The following is a 22,796-nucleotide window of genomic DNA, read 5'->3' on the forward strand; positions in this document are numbered from 1 at the left end:
CCCCCCGGACGCGCGCGGCGGCTCCGCCTCTCCCGAGCGAGGCCGCGCCCGCCCCCGCTCTCAACCCGCGCCTCCTTTTGCTGCTCTCCCGTCCCGCCCTGGCCGTGCCCCCCTGCGCGGTGACAGTTCCCCAGTAGCTCTGAGTCTCCGCCGGTAGCAGGAGCGGGGGCTGCGGCACCCTCTTCCCGCACCGCCTTCCCCGCTGCCAGCAGGTCTGCGGCAAAATCCGACCAATGCGGGGCCTCCCCCGGTGCCCCCGCCCCGCCCCTCCGCTGCTCTCTGCCCGCCCATCCCGGCTTCTGCTTTGGACGCTTCAAGTGTTCCTTTTTAATTTTTTGGTTATTAGCATTTGCCGGCATAGACACCTTCCTCGGGAAAATTTATATAACTCTGCCAACCTTGTCCTCTGCGACCCACAGCTTCTTTCTGTTACTAGGTTCTTGTTGTTTAAAATAGGAGGGGAAGGAAATGGTTAAGCCTCGTAATGGGTAGAGGTTTTTTACCTTTTTTTAATTTTTTTTTTTTTTTAATATAATGCCGAATTTCATTCGAGGGGATTAAAGCGTGAACAGTTTGGCACCTTGAAACACAAGTGCACACACATGCAAACATGTACATGTATATCTGTCATATCTTTAACTATCTAGCATATTTTTCACCGTTTTTAGGAAAGAGCCTAAAGAATTCTGAAAGAACAGAACGTCACGAAGCAGCCACTGGTTGCAACAACATTTTCCGGGAATGCTTCCTACTGGGGAAGTAGGGGACCTGTTCTTGGTCTGCACTGTAATGGAAATGAAAGACTATTTCAAGTTTTTCACACTAATGTTTGGATTATCTCCTTGCTAAACACATGCCATTTACAAGAGGAATGCTACTCGTATTTTTAACTGTAACACTAAAATACAGATCAATGTTCTAGTTCTACTAAGTTTCCTGGATTAAAGCAGAATTGCATAAACTAATAAATTTTACTTCCTTACACAGGTATTATTAAACTAATTCTTACTGAGATTAAACACAGTTTCACAATTAAAAAAGATTTAGGTTCACTTGGCATTTTTCCTTTCTACTTTTTAACAGCTGAAATTTTCACAAATTTCTATTGATTTTGGTAATAATAAATAATCTTTACATTTAATAAAGGAATATTGACATAGAAATAAATACGTCTCCAAGAAGTGCGAAAATTAGAATTATCCAAAGATCCTTTTAGAGATTTTGTTTTGGTGTGGTTTCTGTTTTAATTGGCATTTAGTGTTCATATTCTGAGAACTCATAGCATTATAAAACATTTTCACTGGCATAATTTTGTGTAACTTCTTTGAAAAAGAGAAGAAAAAAAATGCTGCAGTAACAATGCCCTCATCCCCCATCATCCTTCTTTCTTACTAATGACTCACACATGCTAGGGTAAAAAATTTATCTCGTTCTTTACCTCCCCTCACATAACCCCTCAAAATTGTGATAGATCCATGTTCAAAAAGGAATTTGCTTTCCTTTTGTAAGATAGGAGGATTTATCCTAATTACTTTTTCCAAACACAGGAACATAATGAAACAATTTTGGGTTTGGTTGGTTTTACTGGGGTTTGTTTGTTTGCTTGCTTGTTTTAATATCTTTTAGCTCTTTTTCTATTTCCCTCTGCAGCAGACAACTTTGTTCAAAACTCTTCATCCTTCTTTCATGAACCTGTAAATTTACTGCTAGAATCTACTTTATAACTTAGGCAACTGATTGTTTTGGAATTGTGACTCCAGCATTTAGGGATGTCTCATAGTGCATTTGGTTTTTATTCTTCCCCAACATGGGGCCCTCTTGGCTTTTGTGGCTGGTCACCTTCTTATAAGCACCACTAGTGAACCTTCTATTTGATTCCTACATTTAAACTGGAGCCTTCTACGGGAAAGTGATTGATCCATCAGCTTTCTGTGACACCCTCCAGTCACATAAGCCTGTTACACAGCAAAAGCAGTTAGCAACTCCAAAACCAGAATGTTAAATAAAGTCGTCGTTAGCACTGATGGGTGAATGAAACACTTACAGAAAGATATCCAAGAGAAGGAGGAGTAGAATACCATTCCTTTTGCAACAGTAAATACCTGCAGGAGTCTCATGGAGGCTCTCAGGGAGCTCTGCTTTACATTTCTGAGGACTTGGGTGAGGGTGTCTCTCCTATGTATTTGGGTTCTGCATCTATCCTGGGACAGTTGGGTGAATTAGTGCAAACTTCATACAGTACTTTTAGTTAAATAAACATGAAAAGTAACTCTTAAACATTATTTATAATGTGTTAAAAAAACCAAACGAGCCCCGACCCCTAAACTCTTGAGAATAAAAAGTTTTAGCATTTGAAAGCGTTCTTAAACTACAACATATGCAGGTGCTTGCAAAGTACTGTGTATTATGCAATGCCTCTAATGTAGTCTTACAGCCATGCATTTCAGGGCCATTAAACTAGATAAATTTTGTAAGGATGTTAAGAACTTCCTATTCTTCTCATTTAAAGATCCTAGTTACAGGTCTCTGAAAATGTATAATGACTGCATGTACACATGCATGCACACACGTATAATAATTATAGTTCAGTCCTCACAGCACGTAACCAGCATTGAATGCTTCACAGTAGACTTGCTTTTCATTTTATTTCTGTGTAGACTGCACTTGTGCTGCTGTTGTAAGGTGAACCCAAACTCTGCACACGCCTGTGTCAACAACCAGAAAAACAGCAAGGACTGGCCTGGAAATGCTGCTGAGTCTGTTACTGTTTTCAAGCATTGGATGCAGAGGTGGGGTGACACTTTTGTTCTGGAAAAATTTCTGTGTTATATTGGCCTAGACTGAGAATACCAAAGGAGTCTGAGAGTGACAAATGTTGGCACCCCCTCCATTTTCTTTAGTCTCTGCATAGTTACCACTCTTAGACTTTTACATGCATCTCTCCTAGAAGTGGATTAGTCCATATCCATGTAATGATCTTAATTTTTTCCAAACATGCTTGTTTTTCCTTTGTGTTTAAAAACAACAACAGCCTCTCAGATGAGTCTGCCTGGGACAACTGATGGGAAGATCAAAATCAGCCCAAATAAGTAAAATACAATTCAATTTCAGCAACCAACAGCATGCTTCATTTAGTAAAAAAGAGGGGGGGAAATCCTTCCTTAATATTCTATTTCACAATATAAGTAACTTGAATTGCAGCTGGCACTGTTTGTTGCTTAGAAGTCCTTCAATCTCAGTGTGACAATGATTCTGACAATGAGCTGGTTGACTGCAGCAAAGCATTCAAAAATTCCTAAGTGCTACTTATCATTGCATTGGTGCCGTGGGGATTTACCTACCTTTCATGTACTATCAGTAGTCGAAATTCATTCAGGAAATGTTCAGACTTCAGCACACTGAATTGGCATCCAAAACACACAAAGATTTACACTTGACTTTTGGCTGTTCCTGAAAAGCTGTGTTTCAGAAACACTCTTTTTTGTTTGTTTTTTGCCATGCTTCTTACATCGTGCATTAAGCTCTATATCCTTATGTTCATTACAACATTGGCATACTGCCATAAATCCATGGGGTCATATGGAACACTTATGGAAAAGTGTATCATGGGCCCTCTGGATCAATTACTTTCCTGTTGATGGCATTGCAAGTTGAAGCTTTTATAGGCCAGAATTTTGTACAGCTTTACAGGTCAGTCCTGATGGATCAGTGCTGTGCTTGGAATAACATACAAAATAAAAATCTATATGCAGAGAGAAATGGGGTACTCATAAATACATCAAATATTCATGGTGTGGGGAAGGCATGCAATGAAATGGAAGATCTTCAGAAACAGATTGTGATGAGCAAGAATAAAATGTAGAGAGAGAAGCAATAAGGACACAGAGGATATATAATCAGGTTCCTTAATATCTTAATTACATTTAACCTCCACATGAGAACAGATGACAGCACAGCAGAGTACAGACTTTGCTGATGTGTAAAGATGAAGTGATCAAGCCCATTAAAAAAAATCTTCACATTAATGTACTAGAAAAATCTCACAGTGCTTAAGGGAAAAAGAACATGAAGGATGGGGAAACAGATACAGAACTGAACATTGCCAATACATGTAAACTTGAGAAAGCAGCACAGGTGACCCAGATGAGAAAGGTGAGGAGGGAGAAATGTTGGGGCAGTGCCACACTGCCCCTGGCATGCTCTTTCCTTCCCCAGGGTCCCTGCAGGTGTGGGTTTTGTGACTCTGACACCTTACCCTAAGAGCAGGCTTAGGCTGAGGCCGAGGTGCCCAGCACCATGGATGGCCTAGAAGAGAAAGTTGTGGAGGAAGCAGTGTTGGGGAAGTGCCATACTCACTTTGGCATGTCTTTGGTGGCACCTGGGTCCCTGGGACTCTAGACTTTGTGGCTCTTTGAACCTGAAGCCAAACCTAAAAGCACCTTTAGACTAAGGTGCAGGGCACTATGGGTGGCACAGACAAAACCAGTGTGGAGTGAGCAAGTTTAGGGCATGTCTTTTGCCACCCCAGTGCCTCTGGAGCTGCAGGATTTCTTTCTGTGATCCCTATCAGTCATCACAGACTGGGGCTGAGGGCCCCAGCCAACTGGGCTAACATTTTTTATGAACAAATGGTTTTAATTCAAACTCGGTTTTCATTGTTTTTATATATTATGTTCCTTTAGTTCATTGTCTTTTTATTACCAAACCCTGTTATTGCTGTAACAGCTTCACTGAAAACAGTTTTTCATCTTGTGTTGCTTCATAGTCTTTTACAGGAAATTTCATTAACTGTATTCCTCTTTCCCCATATCCTTGTGATGTATTAAGTAGTTTAGCATAGTAGCTGGAGTGGTTGTAAAATTAGGCCACAAGAGCTGACCAAAAGAAAAGGTTTTGTTAAAAACTAATGCTGCTAAGATACAACTAGCCCAAAGCAGAATGAAAAAGGCAAGGCAGGATCAAGGAAACAATTCCAAGAATTAAGGTAATGTCAGATGAAGATCATTTACACAATAGTTAGAAGAATTAAAACAAACAAAAAACAACAGAAGAGACAACTAACCAGAAGCAAGTGATGGATTTGGGAGTTGAGTGCTGGGTGGCCTGTGTGGGATTGAAGGTTAACTTTTGGTGTAGTGGTCACTCTATAGATCCACCCAGCTCAAGCTGTAACCTGAAAACTAATAAAAGAAATTGGAAACCTTCACTTGGAAAAGTGCATTAGTCAACAGGATCCAAGGGTCAGGACCTGTTATTCTGGCCAGTGTAATTAATTCCGTAATAGGAGTAGCTGACAAAGTACTTTCTAATATACAATATAAACTCTCAACAAGTGTTCCATGCTGTTGTGACACCATTGTTTGCACATCTACAATCTGAAACATGCTGATACCCAGCTTGAAGATACAACATGACTTGAAAGTGGGAGAGAAGAGAGAGGAGATGATGCAGCAGAGCAGTACCGGCCAGGCCTGTAGGAAAGCTGCGGCTGGCTAAGCTCAAACTTCTCTGTTGGTGTTTACAGAAGACTGTAACCAACAGGTGATTCAGATTGTGAAGAAGCCCAGAAGAGGGATTTTCAAATGAAAACGTGTTTAGGACCTATCTTTGCATACTAGCTTGCATGGAAACCACCTTTATAAAATATTTACATTACAATAGTTAACGCAAATGAGCACCTCTGTTGTTCTTCATACGGGTATAGCTGTTCAGATTTTTTCAGAAACTTCGAGCTGTCAAGCAGGACTGATTAAAATATTTTTGTTCTAGAAAGATGCTGTCATCAGACCTTCTATGTATTTGCCTGAAATGAAGTATTTCACCAGGATGTCAGTAGTTATGCTCTATTTTACCGGTTGGACTGATAAGAGCATTCTTCCAAGCAATGATTTTAATTTGAGCCAGTTCATCCAAGGAGGATAGTTAAAGAGCCAGGACCAGTCCTAGACAAATATCTTGCTGAGCATCTAAAAATCACCTGCAAAAGCACCTTGATTACCAACAGCAACGCTCAAGTTGATCCTCAGCTGCCCAGCACAGTGGTCTTGCTCACATCCAGTTTTGATTTGGCAGCATTCTTTTATCTCAGGCTCTCCTGCAAAAAGCAAAGAAATGCAGCTGAACCTTGCTGGCACCAGAGGAATCTCCACTTGTATTCTCACTTGGACTTAGGGAATCTTGCATTGAGTCATGTGTGACTACACACCACCCTTTTGCTATGTATTACACCCCAAAACTACTTCAGACTCAGGCATTACAACTCGGAGTTTATATGAGCCTTAAAAAACAAACAAACAAAAAAAGCATTGCACATTTGCTTCTGTCTCAGCTGATTAGTTGTTAGTGTTTTTTTTACAATTCAAGCACACAGTTCTCTCAGACTGAATCCAAATAATACTTAATTTAATAAAACAGTATGAAGTTTTCAGAAGACTAGAGGAAAATGCAACAGATTAAGGCAAATAAAACCTGTTTTCCTGTCCCACTCCTCAAAAATAATGTATTTCTTAAACATAAAAAAAAAGTAGCATCATTTTTCACCCAAAAATCTGCTGAAGTGTAACTACTCTAACCATTGGCTTATATTAGATATCAAATACTTTCTATATAAACTATTAGGAAAAGCTACTCTACTGGATCTATTAAATTTTTATTATAAGCATATGCAAACAGGCTCAGATAAATATATCTTTGGCTATCTCAGACAGTAAAATGAAATGAGTTAGCTTGCACAAAAACTCATTTCTGCAATCCCGGTGGTAAAAAAATCTGTTCTGAAAAGCAGAAGTCCTATGTCAATGAACAAATGTGGGGGGATGAAAAAATCAGATCAGAGACTTAATTCCCAAAGCACTACTCCCGATAACTTCCCCCCTCCCTTTTAACCCTCCGAGGTTCAGTAACAGAAAATGGCTGAAAGTGAGAAAAACAGAGGAAAGAAAATGGTGTCGAGGCACTTGATTGGTCAGATTTTGCTGCATAGTCCAAGTTTCTGACACAGAGAAGGGAATATTCCTAAAATGAAGCTTATCAGCAGTTAAGAGAAAACTAAGACTCTTGCAATTTTGGGCTTTCCAAGAGAAGTATTTCCTCGAAACATTTCTCCGTGGCTCCTTATTTCCTAGTTTAAATGAAGGCTGTGTCCAACTCAATCCTACCGCTTCTTAAAGGCACGGGTACTCATTTGTAGCATCGAAAAACCAAAGGGACATTATTTCCATTAATTTAATGGAACAGCAGGCTCCTCAAATGATATAAAATGGCCTGTAGTACTAAAATACATAAAGGCGGCCTAGAGTCAGGAATAATTTAGGAAACGTAAATTTTTCAGCTGACTACAGATCTATTTACTAGGAGAGCAAGAGGGTGTGTCATTGACTTTACAGTGAGGGAGAAATCCGTTTTCCAAGTAGGTTCACAAAAATCACTGAATACAACGAATAGGGAAGTGTCAGAATTTTAAAATTCTAGACTTGCTAGGTCATTAAGCACAGATACTCCTTGGAAAACACATCTGTGGTAACTTCAACAAATCTTTTCGAGAGCCTCAATAATGACAGAAAAAATTGGTGCAACCCAAAATCTAAGAATTCTTACAGGATACCCAGAACCATTAAGGATGTCACGCGTGCGGTCCTACACCAGCAAGGAGCACACCACTTGGAAAAGGGACTCGGAAAACATCCCTGCCTCCACCTTACATTCCACCCCCGCTCCCCTTCCCCTTTTGAAAATAACATTTATCTCGGGAATAAATAGTAGTGCTCGAGATGGGCTGAAAATGCCCGCGGGACGGCGCTCACGACCACGAGTGATAAAGCACTGAGGAAACTACCGACTGAGAGCCCTTCCAGGGAAGGCGGGAAAGGAGTTTTTACGGCTTCAGAAACAAAGGGAGTCCCGCGCGCCCTCAAAAAAAAAAAAAAAAAAAAAAAAACACAAACGGGGTTTGGAAAGCGAAACAATATTGCTTTCAGGAAAATAGACCAATAAACTGTTAAACTGTTACCTTAAATGAGGAACATAAGCACAGCACAACATTTACAATACATTAAACGTCTCTAATCGTGAGAGCGGAATTCTGTGGAAGTTCCTTCCTTTACAAATTCAAGCACTTTGAAGCGAATGATTTTAAGACACGGCCAAACAAACAAAACCAACTTATTTTCTAACTGGATATCTTTCCTTTCAGATCAGGAAAAATTATTGCAGTAGTTTTAAATACGGAAACACCAACGGGGAAAACATGTAGAAACCAGTATTTCACCCTAAATAAAAATTTGTCTTAGCAAAATTACTTCAAAGGAATTAAGCAGTATACTGTTTCGATAAACCAAGATCCTGTAACTTTAAAACATAATAAACGCATTCAGCTTGCTACTTACCTAAGACGTAAGATCTTGCTAACATAAAGCCTCCCCCGAAAAACATCATCTCCAACACGACTAGAAATTAACAGCTCTTTAGTGATATTGTGGTGGCTCTTAAAAGAGCCTTTGGGTTTTCGATGGTCTGAATTTTCCGTTTGCCAACGAGCTTATGCACGCTCGCCGCGGATGCGGCGGGCCAGCTGGATGTCCTTGGGCATGATGGTGACGCGCTTGGCGTGGATGGCGCACAGGTTGGTGTCCTCGAAGAGCCCCACCAGGTAGGCCTCGCTGGCCTCCTGCAGCGCCATCACGGCCGAGCTCTGGAAGCGCAGGTCGGTTTTGAAGTCTTGCGCGATCTCGCGCACCAGGCGCTGGAAGGGCAGCTTACGGATCAGCAGCTCCGTGGACTTCTGGTAGCGCCGGATCTCGCGCAGCGCCACCGTGCCGGGCCGGTAGCGGTGCGGCTTCTTGACGCCGCCCGTGGCCGGCGCGCTCTTGCGGGCCGCCTTGGTGGCCAGCTGCTTGCGGGGCGCCTTGCCGCCCGTCGACTTACGCGCCGTCTGCTTCGTGCGCGCCATCTCCCAGAAAGAACAGCAACGCTGGAACGAAGGGAGTGACCGAGGGGTATCTGCGGGGCCGCTATTTATGGCCATCAGCGCGCTGTGATTGGCCAGCGCGAAGAGACGGCTCCCATTGGGCAACGGGCGGGGTTTGAAAATCCCGCGCAGGAGGGGGGGGGGGACGGGAGGAACGGGGCGGGGGGGTAGGGAAAGGGACGGGGGGGGAGGGGGGAAAGGGGGGAAGGGCGAGCTGCTGCTTCCCGCTCCGCGCCTCCCTCCCTCCCTCCACAGGAGCAGCCGCGCTCCCTCCCTCCCCTCTTCTCTCATCCCTCAGCTCCGCCCTACTGAGCGGGACTGGAGACGGCCCGGAGCTCTTCCACTGCTGCAGCCCGCCCGCAGACGCGGAGTTTTTACTCTGGCCCCGCAGCAGTTTTCTCGCTGCCTCTGCCCGGGACAACTGGGATTTAACCAGATTATAAAAACCGTTTTCTTAAATACAGCCTCCCCTGCGCGTTCTGAGCAACCTGAGGTTCCTTAAAGCGTTCGCCTTCGCTTTTTTTTTTTTTTTTTCTCCTAGAGTCTTTAATGTTTACTTGTAATTTCCTATTATGTTGTCACCTCGGGATTTTTTTATTCTGCTGCAGTTCTACTCCGTTGGAGAAAGAAATAAAGTACACCGCTTCCTTATGAAACCTCCAAAACTAATGAAGTTATGCTGTTCTCTATACCATTATGTATCTGCTGTGCTTGCTGCTAGGTGTTACATTTAACATCGTGTTTCAGTTATCAGACTTAATCCCTAATTTCCCGGGTAAACAAGGCCTTTTGTCTTATGGCCAAGTCACCTCAGAATAACATTTAATATTTAAAGAGAACAAGTTGTCATTGTAAAAAACTAGAGCAAATAAATACTCTAAAATGCGAGAAAAAAAATATAATAGCTTTAAAACTCATTAGGCGCTTATCATGCTTTTTATAGACCTCTGGGACCAAGTATCAGAAGAGGACACAGACAAGACGACCCAAATCTTCCCCAGTACTTAAACAGGATAAACATTTGCCAATCTTCTAACAGTATGTTCTAATCCGGGAATTTAAACGCGGCTAAATATAAATACCACTCACCGAAAATAATCAGTGTGATCAACTCTTTTATGGAATATATGGGTGGCTCTTAAAAGAGCCTTTGGGTTGCAAGTGACGGTCCGAGACGCCCTACTTGGAGCTGGTGTACTTGGTGACAGCCTTGGTGCCCTCGGACACGGCGTGCTTGGCCAGCTCGCCGGGCAGCAGCAGCCGCACGGCCGTCTGGATCTCCCGCGACGTGATGGTGGAGCGCTTGTTGTAGTGCGCCAGGCGCGACGCCTCGCCGGCGATGCGCTCGAAGATGTCATTGACGAAGGAGTTCATGATGCCCATGGCCTTGGACGAGATGCCCGTGTCGGGGTGCACCTGCTTCAGCACCTTGTACACGTAGATCGAGTAGCTCTCTTTCCTAGTCTTTCTACGTTTCTTGTCGCCTTTCTTTTGGGTCTTGGTGACCGCCTTCTTGGAGCCCTTCTTGGGCGCGGGAGCGGATTTAGCTGGTTCCGGCATTTTTCGGGTCAGTCAATACCTGGCTACCGCAGGAACGACGTAAACACGAGAGCGGCGTCCCCCCCCGTATTTATAGGGACGGTATGCAAATGAGATGAGTCAATGTTGTCTTTGTCTATTGGACAATTCTGGTTCGTGACGTCAAAGGACACATCATTTTCTATTGGTTGAGTTTTCACATCTGCTTTCTGATTGGGTCAATTCACAATCCCTGTCTTCACCAATCAGAAGTCCAAGCGAACCTCCGGAGGAGCTATAAAAAGGCAGAGGTGACGCTTTCAGCGCAGTTATTTTGTATTTGCGGCGTTATTGCGTAGCTCTTTAACTTTTTCCGCTTGTTTTTGTGGTGAGACATGTCCGGCCGGGGCAAGCAGGGCGGGAAGGCGCGCGCCAAGGCCAAGTCGCGCTCGTCGCGGGCCGGGCTGCAGTTCCCCGTGGGCCGCGTGCACCGGCTGCTGCGCAAGGGCAACTACGCGGAGCGCGTGGGCGCCGGCGCCCCGGTGTACCTGGCGGCCGTGCTGGAGTACCTGACGGCCGAGATCCTGGAGCTGGCGGGCAACGCGGCCCGCGACAACAAGAAGACGCGCATCATCCCCCGCCACCTGCAGCTCGCCATCCGCAACGATGAGGAGCTCAACAAGCTGCTGGGCAAGGTGACGATCGCGCAGGGCGGCGTGCTGCCCAACATCCAGGCCGTGCTGCTGCCCAAGAAGACCGACAGCCACAAAGCTAAAGCCAAGTAAAACTTGCCTGACTAACAATCCAAAGGCTCTTTTCAGAGCCACCCACATCTTCATAGAAAGAGCAGGAACGCTTGAGCCTAGAAATACATCCTATTTGATATTTAGAGACTTAAAAGTTTGAAGACGGTTTTTTGCTGTATATAATGTTATGTATCTTTAAGTTCTATTTCGCTAATCTGGTTTTCTGCCTTCATGTTAAAAATGTGCTTATGTAAGCGTGTGTCAGCTTGCCTTTTTGTGAACGAATCAATAAAAGGTAGCGGTTACGGCTGATTGAATCGGTCACCGCCGTATGGCTTAAAAAGAGACGTGAACTCCGAAGGCTGTGCTCGCTGCCTCCCTCCCCGTGGGTTCCGTGGGGCTGAAGCGCCGTTCACCCCGGGGAGAAAGGACGGGGCGGGATCGGGGCTGCCGCCGGCCAATCCGGCTGGAGCGCGCGGCGTTCAAACCGCGGCGGGATTGTGGCCCCTCTGCTCCCTGCGAGCCGCGGGTGTCTCTGTGTTGGGCGTGGAAGCCGGATTCGAGTGCCTTGCGCGTAGCGGTTGCTGTGATTTTCTGCTTTCCCTGTTTTTTTTCTTGTCTGCAACTTAGAGCTTTCAACCAATAGTAAAAGAAACCCCGTGAGTACTTCCCTGGGATGCAGTCCAGAAGGGTTTCCAAAGGTTTTATTCTGAATTAAGTGATGGTGATGACAGTTGCTAAATTGTGAGCTCATGTACAAGCTCTACGGAAAGTCACATATACACGGGGAAGGGAGTCATGATGTACTAGTTTGGACTTGAACTGATGTTTTCATTCTTTCTCCTTCATCCTTCATCACCTCCTTCGTCATGAGTGGTGTTTAAAAGTGCTCTTGGCGATTTTCCTGCAAAAGTTTCCTTTACTTATACAGTATGGTCTCCTGGGTACTGCTGCCTTTGGCTTTGCTGAGTTCTTCGGTACTGCTTTTTTAGATTTGGTAGCCTTTGTTGCCTTTTTTGGGGCCTTGGTCGCTACAACTGCCTGGGCCTGCTTGACTGAGGGAGCCCCTTGCACCCTGAGAAGGGGGACACGGCCTTGGTGATGTGAAGGCTGTGGACTTTGAAGCCTCCAGCCACTGCATCCCTCTTCTTGGGGTGTAAGAGGCTTATAAATCAAGATAATACGCGAGGGACCGGTATCTACAGGGAAGAGCTTCTCCACCATTGGTGCCTCGAGGTGGCCGCACTGCTGGGAGACGGCGACAGCTCCTCTCTCCTCTCTTTCCTCTGAACAGGTTAATTTTCGGGTTTTTTGCTTTTTTGTTCCCCCACTGCAAAGATCACCGCGTTCCCTCTTTTGTTAGAACAGACGTAGATAAAAGAGACTCCAGTTTGTGTTTCGTTCAGTGATATTTTACGTGGAAGTAAAAACTGCCCGAAGGGAAGGCAGGAATGCAACGCCGCGAGCCTCCGAGCGAGGCTGCCTAAGGGCTGGGGGAGGGTGTTTTCTTTGTTCTTTAAAATCGTCCCTTGAGAACTAAGGCGAGGAAAGCTCTGCTGGGTTTTTTTGTTCGGTTTTTTTGTTGTTGTTTTTAGTGTTCTGCCTCGGGACGCAGAGGAGTGAGTCATTGGGGCGTTGTGTTAATGGAAAATGTTTTTCAAGAAGAGGGAGATAACGTGGGAGTGCCCGGCTGAAGTCTTGTTTGGAAACAAGATGAGAATCGCGGGTCTGTTTCGAAGCGGTATATGTTTCTTAAACAATTTTCAGGTTGAGTTGTTTTTGTCTGGTTTCTTGTGGGGCTTTTTTGTGGTAGTTTGTTTTTTTTTCCTTGTATGTTTTTTTGGCTTTCCTTTTCCTTTTCTTTCCTGAAATAGGCAGAGAACCTTTTCTACCCTCTCTCTCTCTTTTTTTTTTTTTTTTTTTTGGGTCATCCCTATTCTGCTGAAAGAAATTGCATTAGATATTAATCATCTACCATTCGGAGCTGGACTTTGAAACAGCAGTAACTGCAGGACTTTATTAGTAACCATTCTGAAATTTGAGGCTAGAATTAAGTTTAAAATATTTCAGGAATTTTTTGTATGTTTAATAATCTTAATGTTGCTGTATTTTGCATATTTGGCAAAATAGCTTTCTATTGGTGTATATTTAGTAGAGAAGGGAGAGATTACGTGGGTCTGAAGAAGGGAATTGATTTGTACAAGGTTCTGATTGGGCCATTTGAAAATCCTGAAACAGAGGCCTCCCGGGTTTCATTTTTGCCCTTGAAAACACGATGTGAGGAGGGAGCATTTGTTTTCAAGAGTAACGTTCATACTTCCTGCTCAGGCACTTCAGTATATATGTTCTGCTTCTCTTGGAAATTGGTTGTTTTGGTTTTGTTGGTTTTCTTTCTTTTTATTTCCACCTCCCCCCGCTGATGTTTGAAAAACCTTTTGAAAACACAAGTATTTTAACAGTTTTCAAATAAGGTATGGGTAGATTGCAATCTAGTGTTGTGTTTGTTTTGTTTTTCTATTATGTTCTTCACTAGAAACTCATTAAGCTCAGTGTTGTAATTCATTAAGTTCGCCATTTCATTCTCTGCCTTTCTAGCCACCTTTCCTCCTTGAGACAGCTCATGTAATGAGCTCAGTTTCCTTATATAGCAATTTTTAAATATTGTTGCATTCTCTATGCCACCAACAGGATTTTCATGATGGGTTTAAGTATGTTTTCGTTAGTACAGGAGAACTGATGAGTTCTGTATGCTATAAATCCTTTTTCTTCAGCTAAATTATGCCTGAAGTGTTTTCCTACAATTAGTGCATATCCGTGTTTCTCCTGACCGGTCATTCACAGTTTATGTAGAAAGGCAATATGTTTCTCTACCTCAGGTAACTGTGCTTGTTGTAAATGAACCCATTCTCTGTCTGCATACTACAGTTAAATAAAAGGTTTTTATATATTGAAATAAAAGGGAGAAATGTATTATATGATCTGAGTATGTGACAAATTAGAATTAAAAGTGGGGTTGTTTTTTGACAAGCGAAATATTTTATTTCATTGAAGATGCAGAATTTCCCTTCCCAAATTTAGTTTCAGCTATTCAGCCAACCTAAATTCTCAAAAATGTGGAAGGCCTTAGATTTAAGAACAGTGCATCACAAATGGCTTTGGTAATGAAATAAACATTTAGTATCATATGACCCCAATTTGCTCTTGAACTTTAAGTCCACACAAAATATAACCTTACACTTTAAAGTCCTAACCATAACATAGGCAGTGCCATCTCCCAGATTGCTTGCTCCCAAGTAAATGTTACTTAACCTCTAGTTGCTTACTAGCTTTTCGTTTTTCCATAAAGCATGGAGAGATAATATGCAAGACTATATTCAAAAAAAAGCCAAAATCAAACTCTGCTCAGTTGCAGAAGCATTCCGAAGTATGCCAAGAAACAAATTTTAAAAAAGTGATGTAGTAATAGAACATTTACTATTAAGCTTTGTCTTAGTGACAATCGAGTGCCAAAACAAGTCCCTGGATATTAATTTCCTTCAAGAAATCTTATTCACATTGTTTTGGTTTATTTTTTACTGGTTTGGTTTTGACGTTTTTTGTTTGGGTTGGTTTTTTTTGTTTTATAAGAAGACTGTGCTTGATTTTTCTCTGGTGACCTGGTTGAGGACAGGATAGAAATGCTGCTCCAACTCCCTTGGTAGGAAGCAGTCTTCCAAAGTATTAGAGGAAGATGTGATTTTAATTTTTTTATCTTTTTTTTTGGTGAGAATTTGCTTTAGGCTAGAAAATTTATCAATAATATAGGCAAGCTAGAGGATTTACCTAGACCAACAAAAATGGAAGGAATTAATTACATGATACCAATGCTATCCCCACAGGCCCCAGGCTCATCCTTGTAAAACTCATATGAACATTTGCATCACAATGTCTATGCAAAGGTTAAGCTTTTATAGTTCTTGTATTGAATTACTCTCAAATTCCTTCACTCACATTTTTAGTTTCTTTCGTATCTTTCTGCCACCTTACATAGCATACCAAAATAAAATAAAGTAGGAAAAACTTACAAATCTGGCGTTGTTCTTAAGAAATAATTTGAATAATAGCATTAGTAATTTACTTTTCTTAAATGCTCAAACCCAGACCTGCTTAGACACCAAAGAACTTTTTACAGAATAAGTTCCTGTTTACTTCTCTCAAATATATAGTACAAGATCAGTTTAGACTTTGGTAAACACGTAAGAAATTCACTCGTCTCCATTCACACAGTTTTGAAGGCATTGATGCTGGTGCTCAGGAAGTTTGTATGAAAGTGGAAGCCAGTTGCAGCTTCTACAGCCGTAAAAATGCAGCAGCAAACTGCATTTGTTTGCAGGTCACAATAAATGCTCTGAGTGTATCTAACATCAACAGAAAAGCAGATTGCTAACCGTGAACCGTAGCTAAACCCCTGTGTGTCTTTCCCTCTGCATCTTCTGCCATCCCTATCATTACCGTGGCACAGCTGAGTGAAGGGGAGGCTCCATCGGTTTGGAGCATCCCCCAGCACCGCAAGCAGGTTCGGCTCGGGAGCCCGGCGGGGAGCGGGGGCCGCAGGCGCCACCCGCCTGGGCTGCAGCAATTTCCGACCAATCCTGCCCGGGAAGCAGCTTCCCTGCCTCCCTCCTCCACCTTCTCCCCCCTCCCTTCCCCTCTAGCTCCCTGTGGTTACCTTCCCTGCCGCCGCTTCCCGTCCTTCCACCATCCGCCCCCCCCCGAGCCGTTTTCCTTTCCTTAATCCGCAGTCAAAGAACATGAATCTGCTGGACGACACCACGATGGGTGATGAGCATCTCGCTCTGACTGCTGTTAAAGCCAAACTGCGTTTTGAATGCTTCCGGTGTTCCTTTTATCAAGGAGTATTCCTTTTACCCTTTTATGCTGGTTTGTATTTTTTGACTGCCGTTTATTCATACCGTGGGTGCTGCCCAGGCTAAGGCAGCAAAAACCAAACAAAACAAACAAATGAAACCCTAACCAACCCACCACAAAACCAAAGCACCCCAAGGAGCAGTTGGGATGTTCCAGCTTGCTCTGTTAGAAAATGTTAATTCTGCAGGCTTCACAGCTGAGAGCAATGGACCATCCTACATGATAAAATACTTCTGTCAGGGGCCCATGATCATTACATCCTTCCCCTCCCCTCCTGTCTATTCTGTCCAAGAAAACTCGATGCATGGCTGCCTGGTCCAGAAACAACCCTGCCACAGTAACGCGGCTGATGCAAACAACCCTTCCTTCCTCTCCAGAAGGCATCTCTGTGTATCACATCTTTGAGAGGTTGATTGCTTCAGGCCTCTGCACTCTGTATACAAATGATGCCGCTGCTCTCGTGTAGGGAGGGCTTTCAAATAGAAAACAAGTCCTCTTCCTATAGATGCTACAGGTTTTTCCGGTCATGGAATTCCTCCATGGCCTTCACAGGTAGTTTCTGAGAGAACCATGAAAATACCAGCACAATACCAGGATGCTAGCAACTTGGAAGCCCAGGAAAAAACCCAGTAGTTAAGGCCTCGAATAGGAGCTTTTTGGAGGGTAAGTTTTTTGTTTGTTGGGTTTTTTTGTTTGTTTTGGCGGGGGTGGGGGGAGGGTAGAGTCAGTTTTTTGGGTGTTTTGGGGGAGGGGATTTCTTTGGTTGTTGGGGTTTTTTTACCTTACGGAAAAAACAAACTTGATCCTCAGGACATGCATGTAATGAAATGGATCAGTTTATGAACTATTTACCACCAGTGTTAGGAACTGCTTATGCTTGTGCAAGCAGCTGTGTAGTCCAGAACTGATCTCTGTGAGGAGAGAGATGGCACCAATTTCTTCTTTTCACACATCATCCTTCTCTCTCTGATTTGAAAAAAGCCTGTAAAGAAGGGATCCATTTACTTAAGGAAACTGCCTATGAAACTTAGACAGCATTTCTGGTTTCAGTAACCTTTTGGTTGTAACTAATTTTATGATGAGATTAGACTTCACTAAGTTGGATAGATTTGACCACTGACCTCCTAGGTAGTAAAAATAAGCAAGAACATCTTCAGTCAGTAGTGGTCATTATTCTGAAGGTGTCCTAGTATGCTTAGTAGAGAAGCCATTTTAAGCCTTAAATCACCTTTATAATTTTTCTCAGATTTTCTCTCTCTCTTGCAATGGTTTATTTATTTAGAGGCCAGAAATGTGCACACTACACTGGATGGAACTATTTCACACAATGCTACAATGGTACAAGGATACAAAATCCTGTTTTCCTCTCTGTTCCTGTTCTGGTGATTCCAGACATTCAAGTAACTTTCATTGTAGTGCTTCTGAGCATTGAACATGTTTGTTTTATTTATTTGTGGTTTTCAAATGTGGGAATTTTTTTTTTTTATTATTAGGATCAAACCGGAGGGTGCAGCAAAGGTGGAAAATGGTGGTGAGACAGTTCTGAAGAGTGAGTCAGGAATCAGGCACAAGGGGAGGACAGGCAGTGAAATTGAAAACTATGGGTGTAAAAAAGTAAATTAATGAAAATTCTCAAGTCTACTGTTACTTAATGACACCCAAAGCACCTAAGGATAGAGAGCCCAAGATGTTTATGCTGTACAGATCATGGCAAGTTCCCTGTTGCATATCAGGAAAATGAAGATTTATTTTGTTCCTCACCAAAAGGATGGTTGGATTTGCCATTTGATCACCCATTATGATCCAGAAGTCCAAGTCCACATGTTTATAAGCAGTGAAGTTCCCATTAGTTGCTAATCCTGTGTGTGTGTGTATAGACTGTTAATTGCTGAAGGACCTTGTAGCCACAAGAATTTCACACAGACTAGAAGCAGCAGGGGATAGTGTTAATAAAATCAATATTTAATTGCTATACTTACATAGAAAAATGAAAAAGAGTGAAAAAAAGTTATTACCTTGTAAATGACTCAGTAATTTTCTTTGTGTGGTGCTGTTTTGGTTTTTTTGTTTGTTTATTTTCAGCCTAAGTTGCCCCTTGTCTGTCTCTGTGAATTTGGGGATAACCAGCAAGAGCTACTGAGAGTTTCTGTGTAAACACATCAATGCATAAAAAGGGAACATTTTTAAGCATCAGTAGGTAAAAAGTACATGTATGATTTTAATGTGATTTTTAATACTCTGTCAGAGATGGGCTCCACTGTGACTGGATAGGAGCTACCATGATCTGTGCTGATTTCCAGCTTCCACCTAGAGGACTGCAGCTCTGAGTGTATCGGCTCTGGCCTTGAGCACACAGTTACAGGTACAGCCTGGGGGCAGATGCACAGCCAAGAAGAAATCCTGCTGTGCCCTGGGCCAGACAGACCCTGACCTGGGTTCATCAGATTAGTCCAGGTGAATGACAATGAAAACTAAGACTGAGCTGACCAAGCTTCAGAGAGTCTGGCAGTAATTTAGGGGCATATTGAGGGGTGAAATATGTGATTCTCCTTTATTATGTGGGGATAACCAGTGGCCATGCTGACAGGCCTGTCTTCAGTATCCTGGAGCGTGGGCTGTGCAGAGATTGACAGCGTGGACTATCTGTGTCAGTAGGGTGCACAAAGCTTTAATTTTGCTTGTTCTTCAACTTTCAAAAATAGTTTCTTTTCCCCTCCATGGAATTAGACAACTTCTGTAATATTTAGTCATGTTGATCATCATGCTAGGCAGAAATCCATCTCTATTTTTAGCTGGGCTTGTATATTTCATGTGATAATGCCCTGGGGTGCTCATCTCCCTAGGAAGATGATGCAAAAAGAGATTATTCCTTTCCCTCACAAATGTCTCATCCAAAGAAAATAGCACTATCATAAGCTTTTGCTTTAGGAGATAAACCAAATCTGTATCTCCAATTTTCAGTATTTCCATCAGGGTACTTTTAGCTGATTCAAAAAATATACCACAGAGACTTTGTAAGCTGATATTCGTTCTCCTAAGGATGTGAAACTACATGTGCTAGCAGATTCACTGAGAAATCAGTAACTCCTTCAGCTCAGCTAACAGCTGAACAGATTTCCTGAAAAGAAATGCAGATCATTAAAGAGAAAACAAATTTGAAAATCACAGTATTTCAACAGCCTCCTCAAGGGGGTGGTTGTCTTTTGGAAGGGATAGGAATATTAGGAAGAATGTCAGGATGAGAGATTGAGAGCAGATACAGAGGGCAAGAGAAGTGCTAAAATCTGCTGACACTCCTAGAGTGGGCAAAGAAGTGTAGTCATTCTCTCACTCATTCCTGCCGTCACCCAACCTGTGCTGGTTGGAGTGATCCTTCACTCCAGTGCGCCCTGACATCCTTCCTACTTCATGGGAGAAAGTTCAGGGCTCTTCCAACTAACGCTACCTGACCAGGAAAAGTTTTTGCCCTTGCCCTTCTCATATTGTCTTGATTAGCAGGAAAAGATAAGACAGACAGATAGATAAAAATTTGTAGTCCATATACTCACTTACTGGTTCTGAGTAAAAAAATAATCCATGTAGGTGAACCACCAGGAGTGAAGGATGAACACTGGCCATAAAACATGAGACTGGCCATAAAATAAAAGATGTCATACAGGCAATGAAGTGTTATTCCAGAAATCAGTGAGTTCAGATTGCTTAGAACTCCTTTTTTCTTTTCCATAGTATTGAAAGGTTTGAGTTCCTGTAAACAGATCGTTTGCTCCTCCTTTTGGTTTAATTTTGTCTATCTTCAGAAGTGTCCTAACACTTCAATAATATCCACACTGTTACTTTATACCTACAGATGCTGGTGAGAACTTTAGAAAAGTAACACACAAATAAATTATGCTAAAATGAAAACAAGAAAATTAAGCTACCTGGTGTGGAAAAAATAAATTTGGTAAGAATTACTTGGACAATCATGAAATACAGAGTATTTCCTCAGATAACCCAAGCACAGTGTAATAATACATGAATCTATTCCATGCACTTGTATATTGCTGTCATATCTACAAAGATTCTGTGTAATATTGGCCGTAATAAAAATTCATTCTGAATAATCTCTGGGGTTTATTCCTTTGGAGCTAAAGTACTGCTTAGGAACAAATTACACTGATACCTGTTGTAGTTCTTCATACAAGTTGTCTTAAGAATATGTAAGAAGTAATGGACCTTGGATACTGATAAAAACTTGATTATTTAAAGAGGTCTAATACAGAGAGGACCAAGAAAATATGACTTAAAAGTAAGCAAGGGTTAAATTTCATGGAAAAAATATTAATTGCACAATAAGCACCACACAAAGAGATCTAGTGAACTAAAAAACATCAAGAAATAGACAGTAAAAGAGATTGCAACTTTTTGACAAAATGCCAATTAGCACTGGGCAAGGGAGGCTAACAGAGCAGTTTGCAAGGCAGAATAACTATTCTCATTAAACCACATAAATAAAATCAAATTATTTAATTAGATAATCTACAAGAATATTAGCACCTATGCATTTTAAGTAATTGGTGAAATGAAAGCAAAGCTATAGAGAAGATGTACCAAAAATACCCTGATTAAAACCAAATGTGCCACATGAAAAGGGAAAAATAATTCTTACAGCAGTCCTGAAGAGACCCAAATAGGTCATCTGAATGTAGATAAACAGAGGGAAAGCCACACTCACTTCTGCCAAGGAAAAGTTATGTGATATCAAATGCTGAGAGCAGTATAGGCAAGGAAGAATATGTTTCATAGTTATGCAGAAGTTTTGCTGAGTTCTCTATTGTTTTCTATCTATGCTGCAACCCATAAATGCAGTGATGTTGGGGTGGCAGCAGGGGAGAGACAGCATATAAACCTTTGGGGTTTTTCCCCCAAGTAAGTGCAATGATAAATACTGTGCAAAGACAGGGATTCTAAGTGTGCTCGTTTTGGTTGGGTCGGAGTTAATTTTCTTCACAGTGGTTTGTGTGGGGCTATATTTAGAATTTATGCTGAACACAGGGTTGATAACACAGTGATGTTTTTGTTACTGCTGAGCAGCTCACGCAGTGCCAAGGCCTTTTCTGCTTTTCATGCTGCCACGCTGGTGAGGAAGTTGGGGGTACCTGGGAGGTTGTGAGAACACACAGCCAGGACAGGTGTCCCCAAATGATTAAAGGAATGTTTCATACGTTATCATTTAATGCTCAGTATATAAAGTAGCAGAAAGAAGAAGAAAGGGAGGGGACATTTAAAGTGATGGCATTTGTCTTCCTGAGTAACGTTACAGTGCTTGGGCCTTGGTCTCCCAGGGATGGCTGAACACCTGCCTGCCCATGGGAAGTGGTGAATTGATTCTTTGTTTTGGTTTTCTTGCGTGTGAGTGCAGCTTTTGCTTTCTTTATTAAACTGTCTTCATCTCAACCCACGAGTTTTCTTGCTTTTATCCTTCTGATTCTCTCCCCAGTCCCACTGGTGGGGGAATGAGCAAGTGCCTGCCTGGTTCTTGGTTGCTGGCTGGGGTTAGACCACAACAACTGGGAGAGTTTCATCTGTCCTACAAGCATCGTTAATGTTGATACGCAAAGATAAATATGCCTTTCCTATAGCTATAGAACAGAGAATTTGATATTAATAGGTATAAACTGATATAAACACTGGCTGGATATCTACACGTGAAAATACTTCTCACTACGGTGGCCAAGCATAACCTGAATTAAATAACATATATAGAAGTTTACAAAGAGACAAAAATAAATCTCATAGTCTCCATCATCATCTCCCCTGAGATAGAGAACTTTTGAGAATAGGTGGTGAAAAAGGAACAAACAAAAACAACAATGAAACAGCGATGGCTCAAATGCAAAAGTGTGTGAAATCAGCAAGCAAAACATTTTCACATTCAAGAAGCATTATATAGTAATGAGCATCCATTGGAAATAGGGAAAAGGTGGGAAGGATTAAACAATATGAGAAATACCTGACCAGCAAAAAACTCAAACCTGTGCACTGCACAGGTATAATTAACCAGGGGAAAACTCGTGCCAAGAAAGAGATAGTATAGAGCAACTGTATGGAATAGCATTTATTTTATGATTCTTCCAGAACAAAGTAAAAACATCTCAAGTATATATTCATGATAAATTTAAATAGTAAGAAAAAGTAATAGTAGGTGCGGACATGAAAAACTTGAAGGCTTTCAGGAGTCACTGTAGCAGAATGGACTGATGGAGCCAAGAGGCACCCTAGCACAAAATAACATCTCCAGGCCACTTTTTGTGCTCACAAAGTAATATAATGTGAAGAAAGAAAGGGCAAAAGCAATGCTTTATTATGGTTCAATAAAGAATATGACCATGAAAACGGTCAAGCTTGCCACATATTTAAAACCACATGACATAATGCAGATTTTTTCATGGGTACATCAGCAAGAGAAACAAATCACTTCCTTCCTTAGCACGTCAGTCCCATAAACACAACAAAGCCACATGATTATTAATTCAGCGATGTGGGACAAGCAAGGCTGCCCCTCATTGGAAAAAAAAAACAACCCTAAAGTGCCGTACTCACAGAAAACAAACAAACAAACCGCAGCACATTACTCCCGTTTCTCAGCCTTGGGTAGAAAAGGGTGCATTTACTGTAGT

The 22,796-nt window shown here is 42.2% G+C and overlaps 4 protein-coding genes across 5 annotated transcripts in view; 2 read left to right on the top strand and 2 right to left on the bottom strand.

The window, feature by feature from the left end:
* Nucleotides 1-9,937, top strand: part of LOC121664170 (histone H1) — a 17,071-nt gene extending 7,134 nt beyond the window's left edge. Inside the window, exons 2-3 of the mRNA XM_042027244.1 lie at nt 7,563-7,568; nt 9,924-9,937. Coding sequence (XP_041883178.1) covers nt 7,563-7,564 — 2 coding nt within the window. The 3' untranslated portion in view covers nt 7,565-7,568; nt 9,924-9,937. The remainder of the gene's footprint in view (nt 1-7,562; nt 7,569-9,923) is intronic.
* Nucleotides 1-10,573, bottom strand: part of LOC121664188 (histone H2B 8) — a 15,968-nt gene extending 5,395 nt beyond the window's left edge. The window contains exon 1 of one of the 2 annotated variants that reach the window (XM_042027286.1): nt 10,141-10,573. In XM_042027286.1, the coding sequence (XP_041883220.1) occupies nt 10,145-10,525 (381 nt within the window). In that variant the 5' untranslated portion in view covers nt 10,526-10,573 and the 3' untranslated portion in view covers nt 10,141-10,144. Of the gene's footprint in view, nt 1-10,113 lie in introns of both variants that reach the window. The other variant, XM_042027295.1, reaches the window with a different exon arrangement.
* Nucleotides 8,420-8,962, bottom strand: LOC121664161 (histone H3). Its single transcript, XM_042027232.1, has one exon. It carries the CDS (start codon nt 8,945-8,947, stop codon nt 8,537-8,539), a length of 411 nt encoding a protein of 136 aa, XP_041883166.1. The 5' UTR covers nt 8,948-8,962; the 3' UTR covers nt 8,420-8,536.
* Nucleotides 10,574-10,828: 255 nt separating the features above from the next.
* On the top strand, nt 10,829-11,542 carry LOC121664184 (histone H2A-IV). Its single transcript, XM_042027271.1, has one exon. It carries the CDS (start codon nt 10,879-10,881, stop codon nt 11,266-11,268), a length of 390 nt encoding a protein of 129 aa, XP_041883205.1. The 5' UTR covers nt 10,829-10,878; the 3' UTR covers nt 11,269-11,542.
* Nucleotides 11,543-22,796: the final 11,254 nt, after the last annotated feature.

Source organism: Corvus kubaryi, unplaced genomic scaffold (assembly GCF_017639235.1).
Source record: "Corvus kubaryi isolate FWS band 111438036 unplaced genomic scaffold, C.kubaryi_AGA036_p1.0 129, whole genome shotgun sequence".
Lineage (NCBI taxonomy): Eukaryota > Metazoa > Chordata > Aves > Passeriformes > Corvidae > Corvus > Corvus kubaryi.